The sequence below is a fragment of the Grampus griseus genome, assembly GCF_964374135.1.
Source record: "Grampus griseus genome assembly, chromosome: 9".
Classification (NCBI taxonomy): domain Eukaryota; kingdom Metazoa; phylum Chordata; class Mammalia; order Artiodactyla; family Delphinidae; genus Grampus; species Grampus griseus.
Window position 1 is genome coordinate 5,397,990 of NC_139003.1, and position 18,366 is coordinate 5,416,355.

At 40.4% G+C, this 18,366-nt stretch overlaps 1 protein-coding gene and 1 pseudogene across 2 annotated transcripts in view; one reads left to right on the forward strand and one right to left on the reverse strand.

Annotated features, from left to right (window-relative positions):
* The window catches only part of GALNTL5 (polypeptide N-acetylgalactosaminyltransferase like 5), a gene marked incomplete at its 5' end in the record, with an annotated part of 67,899 nt that overhangs the window by 14,279 nt on the left and 35,254 nt on the right, over positions 1 to 18,366 (reverse strand). The window contains 2 exons of the mRNA XM_082662401.1: positions 7,782 to 7,899; positions 13,304 to 13,553. Of these exons, the coding sequence (XP_082518527.1) occupies positions 7,782 to 7,899; positions 13,304 to 13,553 (368 nt within the window). The remainder of the gene's footprint in view (positions 1 to 7,781; positions 7,900 to 13,303; positions 13,554 to 18,366) is intronic.
* Positions 3,960 to 4,475, forward strand: LOC309827663 (tRNA-splicing endonuclease subunit Sen15-like; annotated as a pseudogene). The gene has a single exon. The product of its transcript is annotated as a tRNA-splicing endonuclease subunit Sen15-like (transcript).

Sequence of the window (18,366 nt, forward strand, 5' to 3'; positions counted from 1 at the left end):
ATTGCTTTGGGTAGTATAGTCATTTTCACAATATTGATTCTTCCAATCCAAGAACATGGTATATCTCTCCATCTATTTGTATCATCTTTAATTTCTTTCATCAGTGTCTTATAGTTTTTTGCATACAGGTCTTTGGTCTTCCTAGATAGGTTTATTCCTAGGTATTTATTTTTGTTGCAATGGTGAATGGGAGTGTTTCCTTAATTTCTCTTTCAGATTTTTCATCATTAGTGTATAGGAATGCAAGAGATTTCTGTGCATTAATTTTGTATCCCGCAACTTTAGCAAATTCATTGATTAGCTCTTGTAGTTTTCTGGTGGCATTTTTAGGATTCTCTATGTATAGTATCATGTCATCTGCAAACAGTGACAGTTTTACTTCTTCTTTTCCAACTTGTATTCCTTTTATTTCTTTTTCTTCTCTGATTGCCGTCGCTGGGACTTGCAAAACTATGTTGAATAACAGTGGTAAGCGTGGACATCCTTGTCTTGTTCCTGATCTTAGAGGGAATGCTTTCAGTTTTTCACCATTGAGAATGATGTTTGCTGTGGGTTTGTCATATATGGCCTTTATTATGTTGAGGTAGGTTCCCTCTATGCCCACTTTCTGGAGAGTTTTTATCATAAATGGGTGTTGAATTTTGTCAAAAGCTTTTTCTACATCTATTGAGATGATCATATTCTTCAATTTGTTAATATGGTGTATCACATTGATTGATTTGTGTATATTGAAGAATCCTTGCATCCCTGGAATAAATCCCACTTGATCATGGTGTATGATCCTTTTAATGTATTGTTGAATTGTGTTTGCTAGTATTTTGTTGAGGATTTTTTTTTTTTTTGCGGTATGTGGGCCTCTCACTGTTGTGGCCTCTCCCGTTGTGGGCACAGGCTCCGGACGCACAGGCTCAGCGGCCATGGCTCACAGGCCCAGCCGCTCCGTGGCATGTGGGATCTTCCCGGACTGTGGCACGAACCCGTGTCCCCTGCATCAGCAGGTGGACTCTCAATCACTGCACCACCAGGGAAGCCCTTGTTGAGGATTTTTGAATCTATATTCATCAGTGATATTGGTCTGTAATTTTCTTTTTTTGTAGTATCTTTGTCTGGTTTTGGTATCAGGGTGATGGTGGCCTCCATAGAATGAGTTTGGGAGTGTTCCTTCCTCTGCAATTTTTTGGAAGAGTTTGAGAAGGATGGGTGTTAGCTCTTCTGTAAATGTTTGATGGAATTCACCTGTGAAGCCATCCAGTCCTGGACTTTTGTTTGTTGGAAGATTTTTAATCACGGTTTCAATTTCATTACTTGTGATTGGTCTGTTCATATTTTCTGTTTCTTCCTGGTTCAGTCTTGGAAGGTTATAACTTTCTAATAATTTGTCCATTTCTTCCAGGTTGTCCATTTTATTGGCATAGAGTTGCTTGTAGTAGTCTCTTAGGATGCTTTGTATTTCTGCAGTGTCTGTTGTAACTTCTCCTTTTTCATTTCTAATTTTATTGATTTGAATCCTCTCCCTCTTTTTCTTGATGAGTCTGGCTAATGGTTTATCAATTTTGTTTATCTTCTCAAAGAACCAGCTTTTAGTTTTATTGATCTTTGCTATCGTTTTCTTTGTTTCTATTTCATTTATTTCTGCTCTGATCTTTATGATTTCTTTCCTTCTGCTAACTTTGGGTTTTGTTTGTTCTTCTTTCTCTAGTTCCTTTAGGTGTAAGGTTAGATTGTTTATTTGAGATTTTTCTTGTTTCTTGAGGTAGGCTTGTATAGTTATAAACTTCCCTCTTAGAACTGCTTTTGCTGCATCCCATAGGTTTTGGATTGTCGTGTTTTCTTTGTCATTTGTCTCTAGGTATTTTTTGATTTCCTCTTTGATTTCTTCAGTGATCTCTTGGTTATTTAGTAACGTATTGTTTAGCCTCCATGTGTTTGCGTTTTTTACATTTTTTTCCCTGTCATTGATTTCTACTCTCATAGTACTGTGGTCAGAAAAGATGCTTGATATGATTTCAATTTTCTTAAATTTACTGAGGCTTGATTTGTGACCCAAGATGTGATCTATCCTGGAGAATGTTCCATGCACACTTGAGAAGAGAGTGTAATCTGCTGTTTTTGGATGGAATGTCCTATAAATATCAATTAAATCTATCTTTTCTATTGTGTCATTTAAAGCTTCTGTCTCCTTATTTATTTTCATTTTGGATGATCTGTCCATTGGTGTAAGTGAGGTGTTAAAGTCCCCCACTATTATTGTGTTACTGTCGATTTCCTCTTTTATAGCTGTTAGCAGTTGCCTTATGTATTGAGGTGCTCCTATGTTGGGTGCATATATATTTATACTTGTTGTATCTTCTTCTTGGATTGATCCCTTGATCATTATGTGGTGTCCTTCCTTGTCTCTTTTAACATTCTTTATATTAAAGTCTATTTTATCTGATATGAGTATTGCTCTCCAGCTTTCTTTTGATTCCCATTTGCATGGAATATCTTTTTCCATCCCCTCACTTTCAGTCTGTATGTGTCCCTAGATCTGAAGCGGGTCTCTTGTAGACAGCATATGTATGGGTCTTGTTTTTGTATCCATTCAGCAAGCCCGTGTCTTTTGGTTGGAGCATTTAATCCATTCACGTTTAAGGTAATTATAGATATGTATGCTCCTTTGACCATTTTCTTAATTGTTTTGGGTTTGTTTTTGTAGGTCCTTTCTTTCTCTTGTGTTTCCCACTTAGAGAAGTTCCTTTAGCATTTGTTGTAGAGCTGGTTTGGTGGTGCTGAATTCTCTTAGCTTTTGCTTGTCTGTAAAGCTTTTGATTTCTCCATCAAATCTGAATGAGACCCTTGCCAGATAGAGTAATCTTGGTTGTAGGTTCTTCCCTTTCATCACTTTAAGTATATCACGCCCCTCCCTTCTGGCTTGTAGAGTTTCTGCTGAGAAATCAGCTGTTAACCTTATGGGAGTTCCCTTGTATGTTATTTGTTGTTTTTCCCTTGCTGCTTTCAATAATTTTTCTTTGTCTTTAATTTTTACCAATTTGATTACTATGTGTCTCGGTGTGTTTCTCCTTGGGTTTATCCTGTATGGGACTCGCTGCGCCTCCTGGACTTGGGTGGCTATTTCCTCTCCCATTTTAGGGAAGTTTTCGACTATAATCTCTTCAAATATTTTCTCTGGTCCTTTCTCTCTCTCTTCTCCTTCTGGGACCCCTATAATGTGAATGTTATTGCGTTTAATGTTGTCCCAGAGGTCTCATAGGCTGTCTTCATTTCTTTTCATTCTTTTTTCTTTATTCTGTTCTGCAGCAGTGAATTCCACCATTCTGTCTTTCAGGTCACGTATCTGTTCTTCTGCCTCAGTTATTCTGCTATTGATTTCTTCTAGTGTAGTTTTCATTTCAGTTATTGTATTGTTCATCTCCGTTTGTTTGTTCTTTAATTCTTCTAGGTCTTTGTTAAACATTTCTTGCATCTTCTTGATCTTTGCCTCCATTGTTTTTCCAAGGTCCCGGATCATCTTCACTATAATTATTCTGAATTCTTTTTCTGGAAGGTTGCCTATCTCCACTTCATTTAGTTGTTTTTCTGGGGTTTTATCTTGTTCCTTCATCTGGTACATAGCCCTCTGCCTTTTCATCTTGTCTGTCTTTCTGTGAATGTGGTTTTTGTTCCACAGGCTGCAGGATTGTAGTTCTTCTTGCTTCTGCTGTCTGCCCTCTGGTGGATGAGGCTATCTAAGAGGCTTGTGTACGTTTCTACACTCACTTTTTAAATATGTATCATTCACAAAATCGATTCTATTCTCAGACACAAGAATGTGCTTATTAAATTACGAGGTCCTGAAAGGGGGACTATTTCATATGCTTCATTCTCAGAGAGCAATGCAATAAAATGAGAAATAATCAACCGATCAATAAAAAGCACCAGAGGCATGGCTGTTACAAAAATAATGCCTGGGACGGCAGGGTATGGAGGAGTGCGGTGAGTCCCAGCTGACCGCGGGCTGCAGCAATGTGCGCCCGGGCGATGATCACAGCTGCGGCGCCCCCTCATGCGGCGCCCCCTCATGGGCCCCCAAGGACGCCTGGATGGGCACACACTCTAAGTATTTAGAAATGATGGAATTAGATATAGGAGATGCCACCCAAGTTTATATAGCATATTGGTTTACCTGGACCTCATGGAGAGTAAAAGTTCGCACATGAAGTAAACTGTGTGGGATTATCAGATCTCCAGCTCACCTGCCTTCTTGGTACTGAGAAGGACAAGGGTTACAGACAGTGGTGCCTACACCCGTCAGTGCTTCCCTCAGCCATAACAGGATAAGGGAGATCTTGAAGGCATCTCGAAAATTGCAAGGTGATCCAGATTTGCCGATGTCTTTTACTTCCACCATAGTGGAGTCTGACTCCACAATAGTCTGTTACAAACCTACTGATGGATTTATGCTGCCAGATCCTCAGAATATTTCCCTTAGAAGATGACACCTATACTTCCTGATGCTTGCTTTATTCACACAAGATTGGATTGAGACCCCTCAGCCTGATTCATCTTTTATCTCAGACCTAGTCAGGGTTGACTTAGCTGGGCCCATTCCATAAGTTTTCTTTTCAAGAATAAAACTTTCCCAGATAGAGGAATTAATTTTATTGAAAAATATAGGCTAGTTGCTCTAGAACTTTCTCATCTGGAGACAGTTTAATTATAGTTGTATACAAGTTTATGCCTAGGGTGTGCTCAGAAGGGTAGAACATTGCTGAGGCTGCTACCTCTTTCCATTACTCAACCCTCTCAGTGCCATTTGGTCGCTACAGCTAGCCTGGAGTGGCATTTCATGCACACTTTGACACCCGGAGAGTTTCCTTTGTCTGCTTTTTCATCCCCAATAGAAAGTATTCTTTCAACTGCTTTTTTTCATGTTGCAATTACTGTTACTTCCCTCTTTGGTTGACTTTAAATCAAAACTAAAAATATCCTTCTCCAGAGTGTAAAATTCAATGTCTAGATTAATAGGGACCAGAGAATTGCTACCTACATGAGTACTGGGTCTTTTTTTCCATTCTTATTACCACCACCTGTACTGTATCATAGCTAGAATATTATAAGGGAGATAGTAGGGGACAGTGTTAACCTTAAAAACATCTTTCTTAAGTAGACCCAGGTTTTCCACCTTTGTTAATACCTCCCAATTAAGTTGCCTAAAGTATAAACAATTATATGGAAAAGATATTTCAAGTGACATTTTGGGGAATATAATAGTCCAAATTATAAATGACTTAAAAATTTAAGGCAAGGCTGAGCAAAATTTTTCTGGAAAGGGCCAGAAAGGAAATATTTTAGGCTTTTCAGGTCATATAGGCTTTCTCACAACTTCTCAGCTCTGCTGTTTGTAGGACAAAAATAACCATAGACAGTATCTAAGTGAATGGATATGGCTGTATTCCAATAAAACTTATTTGCAAATGCAGGGCCATAGTTTGCCAATCCCTGGTCTGGGGAAATAGTCAATAAACATATATAGCTAATGAATGGTATGTTATGTATCCATTAAAAATTAATAATGAATATACTGAAAAACATGAGAAAATATTTAGTAACAAAAAGCAAGATACAAAAGTGTATGAATGCATACGATTATGGCTATAAATAACACACCAAGTATATAATAAAAAGATGACAAAATAAATTACTAACTGGTTATAACAGGATGGCAGGGCAGGAAATGCATGACTTTGTCTTTCTTCAATATTTTAGTTTTTCTCTATTTGTATTATAATAAAAATGTTTTTATAATAAAAATAAATTTTATAATAAAAATGTTTTATTTTTATAATAAAATGTTTTTATAATAAAAATGTTTTAAAATAAATAAATTTTAAAATAAAAAAATGTTTTAAAATAAATAAATAAATAAATAAAAATAATGCCTGGATCAGAAGGGAACAAATGAGTAGGGAAAAAAAAGCAATGAAAATAACAAACTTACAGGATACTGCCAAATAGGGACTTGAAGGAAAAATATATTGCTCTAGATATTCCTATATTCAAAGTAAGGTATCTGAAGCATTATGAGAGAAGACTGTGCTTAGACTAACTTTAAAAAAATGTAGAAAGTAGCCAGCCAAAAGAAGGAAGAGGGAGATAAAATCCAAAGCAGAAAAAAATTGGAAAAACACAAAAAGCAAATCTGGTGAACATCTTAATACATGCTAAGAGAAACGCAGTTCAAAGTATAATCGCTGCAGATGATTTCAGAGAGTATAAAGAGCAGTTAGCAAAATTAAAGCGGAACAATAATGGCTGCCACTTAGCAGCGCCGATAAACTCTTATCTTTACAACAACCCTGTAATAGAGAGAATTTTTTTCTTCATTTTACTTGTAAGGAAACCAAAGCTCAGAGAGAATAGGAATTTAGCCGTAAATGAAGCTGTTTTCTCTACACCCAGTTGTCTCTGTTGGGAAAAGAGACAAAGCAGAGAAAAGGGAGAAAAAGATGCGAAGGGCAATGATGGCGAGCTCACAGCCCAGACTTTTATGCACAGTTCAAAATGATCATTGTAAAAATCTATTAGAATTCAGTCAAATACAAAAAATTACCTATGATTAACATATGATAAACGTTTGAATAGCTTAGTATTTTCTTCAGACTCTCCAGGAATATCTACTTTGTACCTTATTCTCCACCCCCATTACTTCATTAAATTTCTTTTTTTTTTGGCCACACCATGCGGCTTGCGGGATCTTAGTTCCCCTAGCAGGGACTGAACCCGGGCCCTCAGCTGTGAAAGCAGGGAGTCCTAACCACTGGATCACCAGGGAATTCCCACATTAAATCTTTATAAAATTCTGAGAATGGCATTTTTACTTATTCCTGTTTAACAGATGAGGAAACCGAGAACTAGAAAAATGAATGACCTGCCAAGGATCATATAGCAAGTGAGTGGTAGGGCTGAGCCTCACCCTAAGGTCTAGTGTTTCAATATCATAGGATTTTTTAAAAAATTAAATCTATTATTTTTATTGAGACATAATTTATACACCACCAGAAATCCACGTTTCAAAGGCTACAACTCGGTGATTTTCAGTATTTTCACAAGGTTGTACAATCATCACCACCATCTAGCTCTGGAATACTTTACTGCCCCACAAAGAAAACTGGTACCTGTTAGCAGTCACTCTCCTCCCCCAGCCCCTGGCAACCACTAATTTATTTTCTATTTCTATGGATTTGCTTCGTCTGGACATTTCACACAAATGGACTCATAAATATATGGCCTTTTATGTCTGGCTTCTTTTACTTACCGTGTTTTCAAGTTTCATCCCTGTTGTAGCAGGTATCTCAGGATTTAAGAGTTAGGAGAAAACTTATTAGACATCTTCTACCAAATCCTCTCACTTTACAGATGGAGAAACTGAGACTTAACATACCCCATAAATTCAGTGACACCCAAGTCCCCTACCTCCTAATCCTGTGTTTTTTCAACACACTACTAATACCAAGACAATCAGAATAATAAAAAAGAGATTCCACAAACAGATAAAAATATCACATTAATCTGACATACCATATATTAGAGAAAGCATAGGTAAGAAAATCTGGTATCTTGTTAAAGGTTTTCCATTTCTGTGAGGAATCCCGTAAATCATTTACTTCACGCGACACCTGAATGGCGCCAGATGCTTGTGCAGGGAAACAGGGTGTCGTGGCCACAGCATGTTACAGGACTTGAAGTCAGATTTTACTTTCTATGTACAAAGGTAACTATTTAAAACAAAAAGTCTTAATTACCCTTAGTGAAAGTTCCAAATTTTCTCCTCCCCAGAGATTCATGCCCTTGTCGTACTGTCCGATTTCATTAAAATAATGCCTATTTATAGCAAAAATTCCTCCAGCCATTGCAGGTGACCTAAAAAGGACACACAAATATTAAATTTATTCCATAAATTCAGTCATTATGGATTTTGGCCAAAGCCATATTAAATATTAGTGATAACAGTTAAAAACTAGAAAACACCCATACTAACTAACACCAAAATTATCTTAATATACACTGAAGTATGTAAAATTACTAAGGTAAAGTCACAACTACCACAAAACAGGCAACAATAGCTTTAACTTAGCTCTCGTCAAATTCTGTAAGCAATCTATTCTAAAACGTTGTCTCGGTGACAGGGAAAATTTTCTTTAGTATGTGAGCTTCCCACAGCGATGATGATTGAATTGGGTAGTGGGAATTTAGAGATCTCCCTTTCTAAAGGCATTAAGTGAATTGCCATATTTACTTCTGGGAAAACCATAATGTTACATAGCATCTTTTTTGGTGGGCCAACAGCAGAGCCCAATAATACCAAACTATGTAGTTTGAAAATAATTACAGATCCATTCATTCATTGTTCCAAAAAGTCTATGTAAAGCCACTATGATGTGTTAGGGATAAATTAGTTAATCAACAAGCAAAGGTGGAAGTAGGGAGACTAGTTAGAGGTTGTTGTGATGGTCCCAGGGGAAGATGATGGCCTCTTGGATAAGGGTATAGCAATGAAGGAGATGAGATGTGGCTGAATTCTGTATAGGTTTTGAAGATGGAGCCAGCAGACTTGCTATGGGTGGGATGTGCAGGGTTGGAGGAAGTTTGGCCTGGATAACCTGGAAGATAGCGTTACCATGCACTGATTTGTTTGTTTGTTTGTCTGTTTTGACCACATTGCAGCATGTGGGATCTTAGTTCCCCAACCAGGGATGGAACCCGTGCCCCCTACAGTGGAAGCGTGGAGTCCTAACCGCTGGACCGCCAGGGAAGCCCCTAGAGTTACCATGCACTGAGACGGGGAATGCTACGGTGGAACGAAGTTTTTGGTGGGAAGATTCAGTTTTGGACATATCTGAGGTGTCTGTTCAGCATGAAAGTGGAGATGCCAGTAGGCAGCTGGATAGGGGAGTCTGGTGTTCTGAGAGAGGTCGGAGCCTGAGAGTCACCAGTATAAGGTGGATGAGAAGCAATGGGTGAGCGAGGGGAGGTGAAGAGGACAGAGCCCTGGGCACCTCAGCAGTGAGAGGTCGGGGAGAAGAGGAGGAATCAGCAAAGGGCATGGAATAAACCAGCGGTGAAGTAGGAGCGAGAGCTGGGGGCTCTGGTGGTCTGGAGGCCATGGGAAGAGTGCCCGTCAAAGAGGAGGGAGAGGCCAGCAGCATGGACACGGCTGACAGGCCACGTAAGACTAGGACTGAGGACTGGACACGACAGTGTGAAGCTAGTGGGGAGGGCAAAGCCTGACTGCAGTGAGCTTAAAGTCGAGTGAACTGTTTAACAGAACTGGAGAGAGTGATACCGACGACTCTTTCTAGGTGGTTTAATACAAAGGAGAGAAAAGGAAAGGGGAAATGGCTGATAAAATCATTTTATTTTTTTAATTGTGAGAGAGAACAGCATGCCTGTAGTCTGCTAGGAGTCATCCTATCTGGTAACTGGACGAAGCTGGTCCCTGCATGTCCCTCTCCCTGGGGGCCACGAGTGCCGTTGGTGGAAGCTTAAGGCCATGATTTTCCTTGCTTGTTCTAAGTTTCACCCACCTTTTATTTTTGTCATTAGAACTATTGTAAGTAGGGGAAAAAATATATCTTCAGATATGAATGCTAATTCATGGCTAATACCTAAAATTAATTTTTTTCCTTTAACTCTTTAAAACAACCTATTTTTTTCTTACATATATTATTATACATTATAATTGTATTATAACATATCATATGTATAATATATATTCCATATGTAATATATACATATATAATCACACAATTGGTATTATACTGATTGTTTTTAATTGAAGTATAGTTGATTTACAATTTTGTGTTAGTTTCTGGTGTACAGCAAAGTGATTCAAATAGACATATATATATATTAGTTTTCAAATTCTTTTCCATTATAGGTTATTACAAGATACTGAATATAGTTCCCTGTGCTATACAGTAGGTCCTTGTTGATTATTTGTTTTATATAAGGTAGTGTATATATGTTAATCCCAAACTCCTGATTTATTCCTCTCCCACTTTTCCCCTTTGGTAACCATAAGTTTGTTTTCTATGTCTGTGAGTCTGTGAGTCTGTTTCTGTTTTGTAAATAAGTTCATTTGTATCATATTTTAGATTCCACATTATACTGACGTAAGTTTTTTATGGCCTGATTTTTTTAAATTTAACATATTGTGAGAAGTTTCCTTTTTAGTTAACTAGCCTTCAAAAATTTTAACTCTATAATATTCTATAAAATATGAATATACTTTTTTAACCATTTCAATATTGAACATTTATGTTGTTTTGATTTTCTTACTAAAATAAATATTGATACAATATATATTTCTGGACCTATCTCTCAACTCCTTGAAGATAAATTGTAAGAAGTAGAATTATTGCATTAAAGAATAAGAATATTTATAAAATTTTTAATTTATATTGCCAAATTTTCAAAAAGCATTTACAAATGTATATATACTAACAGTGTATTAGAGCTCCAAAATGTTACTTTTCAGCAACTGACTCTTAGAAATCCAATTTCCAAATTGAATTTTTACAGCCTAGAAAATACTTAAAATGTGAGATACAGAAATATTACAAAAATTATAAGTCAATTTTTTGGTAAATGGAATATTTCAGCTACTTCTTACTAAAAGTAACTTCATTTTAGATTACTTTGAGATGAACTCAAAAGATTGATGTTTTATTTTTTAAGTTTTTAGTAAATCATGATTTTTACATATTAAGTTTTATTTAAATGAAGTATAACTTTGTTCTTTTTCATCCTGAAGTCTGTAACATTAACAATAGCTACCATTTATACTGATCCCTTCCTCTGTGTCAGGCCTTTAGTTATGTGCTTTACAAGTATTGGCTCATTTAAGGCCCTCAGTAATCCAGAGAGGTAGGTATTATTATTATCATCATCATTTTACAGATGAAGATACTGAAGCTGAGAGAGGTAACTGGTCCAGCTAAGGGCTGCCTTTTTTTTTTTGGTCGCACCTTGTGGCATCTGGGATCTTAGTTCCCCGACCAGGAATCAAACCTGTGCCCCCTGCCGTGGAAGCGCAGCATCTTAACCGCTGGATCACCAGGGAAGTCCCCTAACGGCTGCCTTAATTCACAACTCCAGCTATGCTAATTACCTATAGTCTTTGTGAACAGTGCCTTCTGGAAATATGCAGTGCACAGCCTGTGCAGCTGTACATGGCAGCCCTAAACATCTAACAAGTGATGGCTGGGGCAGAGGAATATCAGAGTCATACAAAGTTATGAGTCATACGAAGAGTCATTCGAAGTTATACGAAGGAATCTGCACGTTATCCTAAAGGCAGTGGAAAGACAATAAGCAAGACGGGTGACATGTGCAAAGTGGGGTTTCAAGAAAATTAACGTAGCAACAGAGAGATGGGAATGAAGAGGAGGAGCTGTAGGCCAGACTGTCCCTTAGGGTGTAGAGTCTAAGCCTGGAGCAGTGATGGCTTGGGCCATGAGGACTGTCAGAGAGATGGACAGATGTGATATGAGAATCATCACAAAGGACGGGTCTCCTGGAGCTGGTTAATCACTGGATTAGAGAAGGCAATGGGAGATCTGGAAGATGGCTATACGGAGTTCATATGTGGTCATGCTTAATGGCTGCATAATCCATTACAGTTCTGGCATAAAGTATTGATACTATATGATTTCCCAATCATTCCTCCCAATTCTTAGATAGTCTTTATTTCATCCTTGATTTAAGAGGTCAGTTTGCTTACTAAGAGTAGGGGTTCAGGGCAGGGGCAGCTATTGGGATTAAGGGAAATACTAAAGTGGAATGGGAATACCCACTCCTGGGAATGAGTGGATAAAAGGATTGCAAGGCAGCATGGGGCTGGAGACCATCAATATGCAAAAGAATCAATTCACATCTCGTAAAGGAACAACGGAAATAGATGGTGGAACTGAACCAGGGTTGGAGCTTTGCAGGGCTATCGTGGCAGAAGTGCAGGGGGATGTGGCAGAAGAGGAGAGAATTTATAGATCAGAAAGTCTAGACCACAGAAGCAGAAAGAAAACTGTGAGGGGTAAAAAGAGAAATCAAAGAACTGGACATCTTGATGATGTCCAAGGGTGGGCGTGGGGGGAACAGAGGAGGAAAAAGCCAGGAGGGTCCTGGGTTGTGGCCAAGGAGAGGGATAAGTGGTAATTTAGAAGGTGAAGATCCAGGGTATGGCTGTAGGAATAATATTAAATATCTAACATTTATACAGTACTTATTATGGACAGATACTGTTCTAAGCTTTGATATATGTCATTTAATTCTCATAAGAGCCCTGTGAAATACTGTTATTCTCCAGACTTACAGATAAAGAAATAAGGTGCAGAGAGGTTAAGCAACTCATTCAAGATCACACAGCTCTAGCTAAATTAAAATAGAGGCAAAGATCAAGGACTTGCTAGGCTATGGTGTTAGAAAATTGACTCATGTGGTTTGTAAAACAAAGAGGTTAACATTAAAGGAGAAGTGAGCCTGGTGTCAAAAGTTATCAGTAAATGTGGGGAGTGATCTGGAGGAAGTCTCTTGAGAAATAACCTCATAAGTGCAGTTAGAAGTCATAACATTCAAATTATTCTCACATTTAGAAATATATTTTCCAAGACTGATATTCCAGGAAAATCACATTCATCTCAACCTATAAAATTACAGATGGAAGCACTTGGATAAATATTTTATACATGAATTTGGCAAAGACATCGACTTTTTCTGGGCTATCCACAGTGCTAGTTTTTTTTTGTTTTTTTTTTTGCGGTACGCAGGCCTCTCACTGTTGTGGCCTCTCCCGTTGCGGAGCACAGGCTCCGGACGCGCAGGCTCAGGGGCCATAGCCTCACGGGCCCAGCCGCTCCGTGGCATGTGGGATCCTCCCCGACCGGGGCACGAACCCGTGTCCCCTGCATCGGCAGGCGGACTCTCAACCACTGCGCCACCAGGGAAGCCCAGTGCTAGTATTTTGATCATTGATAAACATTCAACTTGTTCCTGAGAACCAAGTCCACATTTTAAAGCTGGACCTCTGAAATCAAAGGCATACTAACCATGGTGGTATTCCGAACTGGGGTGAGATGCTCATTCCCAGTGAGCGAAACTTAAAGAAACAAAACCTACCACATTCTATTATTACAGACTTTTAGAAACAAGATAAATAATAAAATATTTCTCTTCATTAAGCTCATGAAATCAAAGTCATAATCTCTGAAAGCTTCCCCCTGCTCCCAACACCTACGTGCTATTTTTCCATTACCAGAAGAAATCTCACCGGATAGGTCTAGTAGGCCCTTCTGGTCCATCCATCTCATAAGAGAAAACATGATCCCATTTAAATTGCAGATACCAGTTGAAAGCTCCCCTGACAACAGGAGAGGGCTGGTATTCCAGGGTCACATAATCAATGACATCTATCAGTGGACACACCACCATTCGGGGGTCCTTGGCAATGGCATTCAGCAAGGGCTCCAGCCATACTTTATTCACTTCGCAGTGGCTATCCAGGAACACCAGAACATCCCCTGGGGAGGCAAGAACAGGCGAGTGTTAGTGCATGTGTAGGAAACACCCGAATCAAGGCGACAAGCATTTGTCCAGCATTTACTATGTGTTTGGCTATTAAGGTGCTTTCAGCTTCACTGGCAGGAGACAAGAAACACATATTTTATATTGTACCAAAAATGCAGGACATCATGTGCCACAGATACACAGAAGAAGCTGGTGAACTGTGGGTAGAGAGGAGTCTGGGGAAAATTCTAAAGAAGCGGATGGAACTGAGCTGACCTTCAATTTTAAAATGTCATTTTATCTCAGCCTTGATTGATCAACCCAATGTCGCAAATGTTTACTGCAAGGAAACCTTCCTTGGTACTTAGTTTGGTGCTTGAGATGCAAAGATGCATAATTATTTTTCCTCTTGAATTCAAGCTTTAGTGAGGGTCTATTCTGCTTTGAGAACATGGGAAAACCTGGTATGGCCAAAATAAAGAATATGTGTGTTAAAATATATTAGGTGGTCTCAAATTAGAAGGGACCTCAAAACTCAGGTGCAGAGGTTAGACTTTTTCTTGTAGCCAACATAAAATCATAGGAACGTATGAAAACATCCTATGTTTAGATCAGAAGACTTAGTATTATTAAAATGTTTTATAATCTCCCAAATCAATCTACAGATGCAATTCAATCCTTATCAAAATCCCACTGGTTCTTTTTACAGAAATTGATCCTAAAATTCATATGGAAAGGCAAGGGATCCAAATTAGCTAAAACAATCTTGATAAAGAAGGACAAAGTTGAAGGATTTCCTGCTGTCAAAACTTACTAAAAGGCTACAATAATCAAAACAATATAATATTGGCATAAGACACTTATAGACCAAAGGTATAGAATTAATGGTGCCCAAATAAACGAAGCATCTATTGTCAATTGATTTCTGAAAAGGGTACCAAGACAACTCAGTTGGGAAAGAATCATTTTTTTCAATAAATATCCTGAGACAACTGGATATCTGCATGAAAAGAATGAAGTTGGACCCCCTAACTCATACCAAACACAAATATTAAGTCAAATGGATAACAGACCTCAAAAGGTAAGAGCTAAAACTATAAAACTCTTAGAAGAAAACAGGCATACATTTTACGACCCTTGAGTTAGGTAATGGTTTCTTAGGTATGACACCAAAAATACAAGCAACAGAAGAAAAAACAAACAAACAGGTAAACTGGACTTCATCAAAACTAAAAACTTTTGTGGTTAAATAGATACCATGAAGGGCTTCCCTGGTGGCGCAGTGGTTGAAAGTCCACCTGCCGATGCAGCGGACATGGGTTTGTGCCCCGGTCCGGGAAGATCCCACATGCCGTGGAGCACCTAAGCCAGTGCACCACAACTACTGAGCCTGAGCTCTAGAGCCCACGAGCCACAACTACTGAAGCCCGCATGCCTAGAGCCTGCGCTCTGCAACAAGAGAAGCCACTGCAATGAGAAGCCTGCGTACTGCAACGAAGAGTAGCCCCCTCTCACCACAACTAGAAAAAAGCCCACACACAGCAACGAAGACCCAACTCAGCCAAAAATAAATAAGTAAATAAATAAATCTATAGGGAGGACTGGTCCATTCCCTGCCATTGGTTACAAAACAGAGCAGGCCCCGGGTTTCCCTCGTGGCGCAGTTGTTGAGAGTCCGCCTGCCGATGCAGGAGACACGGGTTCGTGCCCCGGTCTGGGAAGACCCCACATGCCGCGGAGCGGCTAGGCCCGTGAGCCATGGCCACTGAGCCTGCGCGTCCGGAGCCTGTGCTCCGCAACGGGAGGCCACAGCAGTGAGAGGCCCGCGTACCGCAAAAAAAAAAAAAAGTTTAAAAAAAAAAAAAAAAAAAAAAACAGAGCAGGCCCCAAGACTTCTCTGCTCTCTTAGGTTAACTGGAAGTCTTATTAGACAGCGGAAGTTGAAAACAGTCTCAATTCAGCAATTAGAATTTTCAGGCCCCTGTTACAATCCAAGCTTCCCTGCCTGCATGCAGAACCCACCCCCCAACCAGGTGGCCCTGTGGGAGGGTCACTTGCCTTTGCATTAAATCTTCTTAGCTCTTCCTTACTGGTCTCCTTCCCCAGCTTACCCTCTGTGGTTTCAGACCTCACTAAAGCCAAAGGAGAGTAAGAGACAAGTGAATGGGGCAGGGAAGTTCTTTCTTGGTGAGAGAGCAGGGTGCTCTGAGCTGACTCCTTCTATTACGGTGTGGCTGCATGGTGATTTTGAGGACCACCCCCCTTCCCATCCCTGGTAGTCTCTTATCTGCAGTTCCCATAAACTGGGCAAATGCATTCTATCCGGGTGGTCTAGACTCCCACCTCAGCAACTTAGGGTCCTGTGTTCGACCTCTAGCTTCTCCTCTGCTGAGATCTGTCCATCCTTCTAGATAGCCCCATTGGACATGATCTAAGATGATCTTTATTGCTCTCTTACCCAAACATCCATTGCCTGAGCAAACTCTGCCATCAGAACAGATACTAACACTGAAGCAAATGTCCTTCGTTCCGTAGCTAGCCACAGCCCTTCTTCTGCCCTTTTGATTCTCAGGTGAGAAGCCAACAACCATTCATTTCTCTTCACCCCCAACAGGTTTCTGGTTTTGTTGTACTGATGTCTGAGGATGTGCTGAGCCCCCAACACAGGAAATTCACATCAAGTTCCTCTAACCAGGATTTAGCAAGCAGCTTTCTCTAAAAATCATCTCTAACTCTAACGATCTGATTCAGTGTAGCTGAGTTTGCTTCTCAGATATCTATTTTGAAATTTCTTTATGGTACTGTGTCCGACAACTCACTTTGGAATATAACATCTGTTGTCTTCATGCCTCAATCAAAACTGAGCTAAAAAGAGCCCCATTTTTAAACATATATAGTTTTTTTTTTTTTTTTACTGTTGGCAGCACACACACTGTTCAATTAACACTTTGCATTTTTCACTTAAAATAGCTTCTATAATATTACATAACACAAACATTTTAAAATCATGTCGGCTAATTTGATAGGTGAAAAATACCATCTGTTTCTCCAAAGAAGATATATAAATGGCCAACAAGCACAAGAAAAGATGCTCAACATCATTGGTCATTAAGGAAATGCAAATTAAAAACACAGTGAGGTACCACTTCATATCTACCAGGATGGCTAGAATTAAAACAAGACAAAAAAGACAGAAAATAACAAGTGTTGGTGAGGATGTGGAAAAATTGGAACTCTCATACGTTGCTGGTGGGAATGTAAATGGTTCAGCTGCTGCGGAAAACAGTTTGGCAGCTCCTCAAAAAGTTAAGAAGAAGTACCATGTGACACAGAAATTCCACTAATAGGAACATATTAAAAAGAATTCAGGGACTTCCCTGGTGGAACAGTGGTTAAGAATCCGCCTGACAATGCAGGGGACACGGGTTTGAGCCCTGGTCCAGGAAGATCACACATGCCACAGAGCAACTAAGCCCATGCGCCACAACTACTGAGCCTGCAGCCCGCGTGCCTAGAGCCTGCGCTCCGCAACAAAAGAAGCCACCACGATGAGAAGCCCACGCACCACAATGAAGAGTAGCCCCCGCGTAAGGTTCGGAGCCACAGAGGAGAGTGTAGCGACAGGGGTGCAGAGGGCAAAGCGGAGAGATTCCCGCACAGAGGATCGGTGCCGACCAGCACTCACCAGCCCGAGAGGCTTGTCTGCTCAGGTGCCGGCTTCTGTCGGATCCCAGGGAAAGGGCTGGGGTTGGCGGCGTGAATGCGGCCTGCGGAGGGTTGGTGCACCACGGCTAGCCCGGAGGGAGTCCGGGGAAAGGTCTGGACCTGCCGAAGAGGCAAGAGACTTTATCTTCCTTCTTTGTTTCCTGGTGTGCGAGGAGAGGGTATTAAGAGCGCTGCTTAAAGGAGCTCCAGAGATGGGCGCGAGCCGCGGCTAAAAGCGCGGACCCCAGAGGCGGGCATGAGACGCTAAGGCTGCTGCCGCCACCAAGAAGCCTGTGTGCGAGCACAGGTCACTCTCCACACCCCTCTTCCGGGGAGCCTGTGCAGGCCGCCGCTGCCAGGGTCCCGGGATCCAGGGACAACTTCCCCGGGAGAACGCACGGCGGGCCTCAGGCTGGTGCAACGTCACGCCGGCCTCTGCAGCCGCAGGCCCGCCCCGCACGCCGTGCCCTTCCCTCCCCGCGGCCTGAGTGAGCCAGAGCCCCCGAATCAGCGGCTCCTTTAACCCCGTCCTGTCTGAGCGAAGAACAGACGCCCTCCAGCGACCTACATGCAGAGGCGGGGCCAAATCCAAAGCTGAGCCCCGGGAGCCGTGAGAACAAAGAAGAGAAAGGGAAATCTCTCCCAGCAGCCTCAGGGGCAGCGGATTAAAGCTCCACAATCAACTTGATGTACCTGCATCTGTGGAATACATGAATAGACAACGAATCATCCCAAATTGAGGGGGTGGACTTTGGGAGCAAGAAATATTATTTTTTCCCCTTTTCCTCTTTTTGTGAGTGTGTATGTGTATGCTTCTGTGTGAGATTTTGTCTGTATAGCTTTGCTTTTACCATTTGTCCTAGGGTTCTGTCTGTCCGTTTTCTTTTTTTAGTATAGTTTTCAGCGCTTGTTATCATTGGTGGATTTGTTTTTTGGTTTGGTTTTTCTTTCTTTCTTTTTAATTACTTGAAAAAATTTTTTTACTAATTATTGTTTTTTATTTTAATAACTTTTTTTTTTTTTTAAATCTTTTTCTTTCTTTCTTTTGTTCTCCCTTTTATTCTGAGCCGTGTGGATGAAAGGCTCTTGGTGCTCCAACCAGGCGTCAGAGCTGTGCCTCTG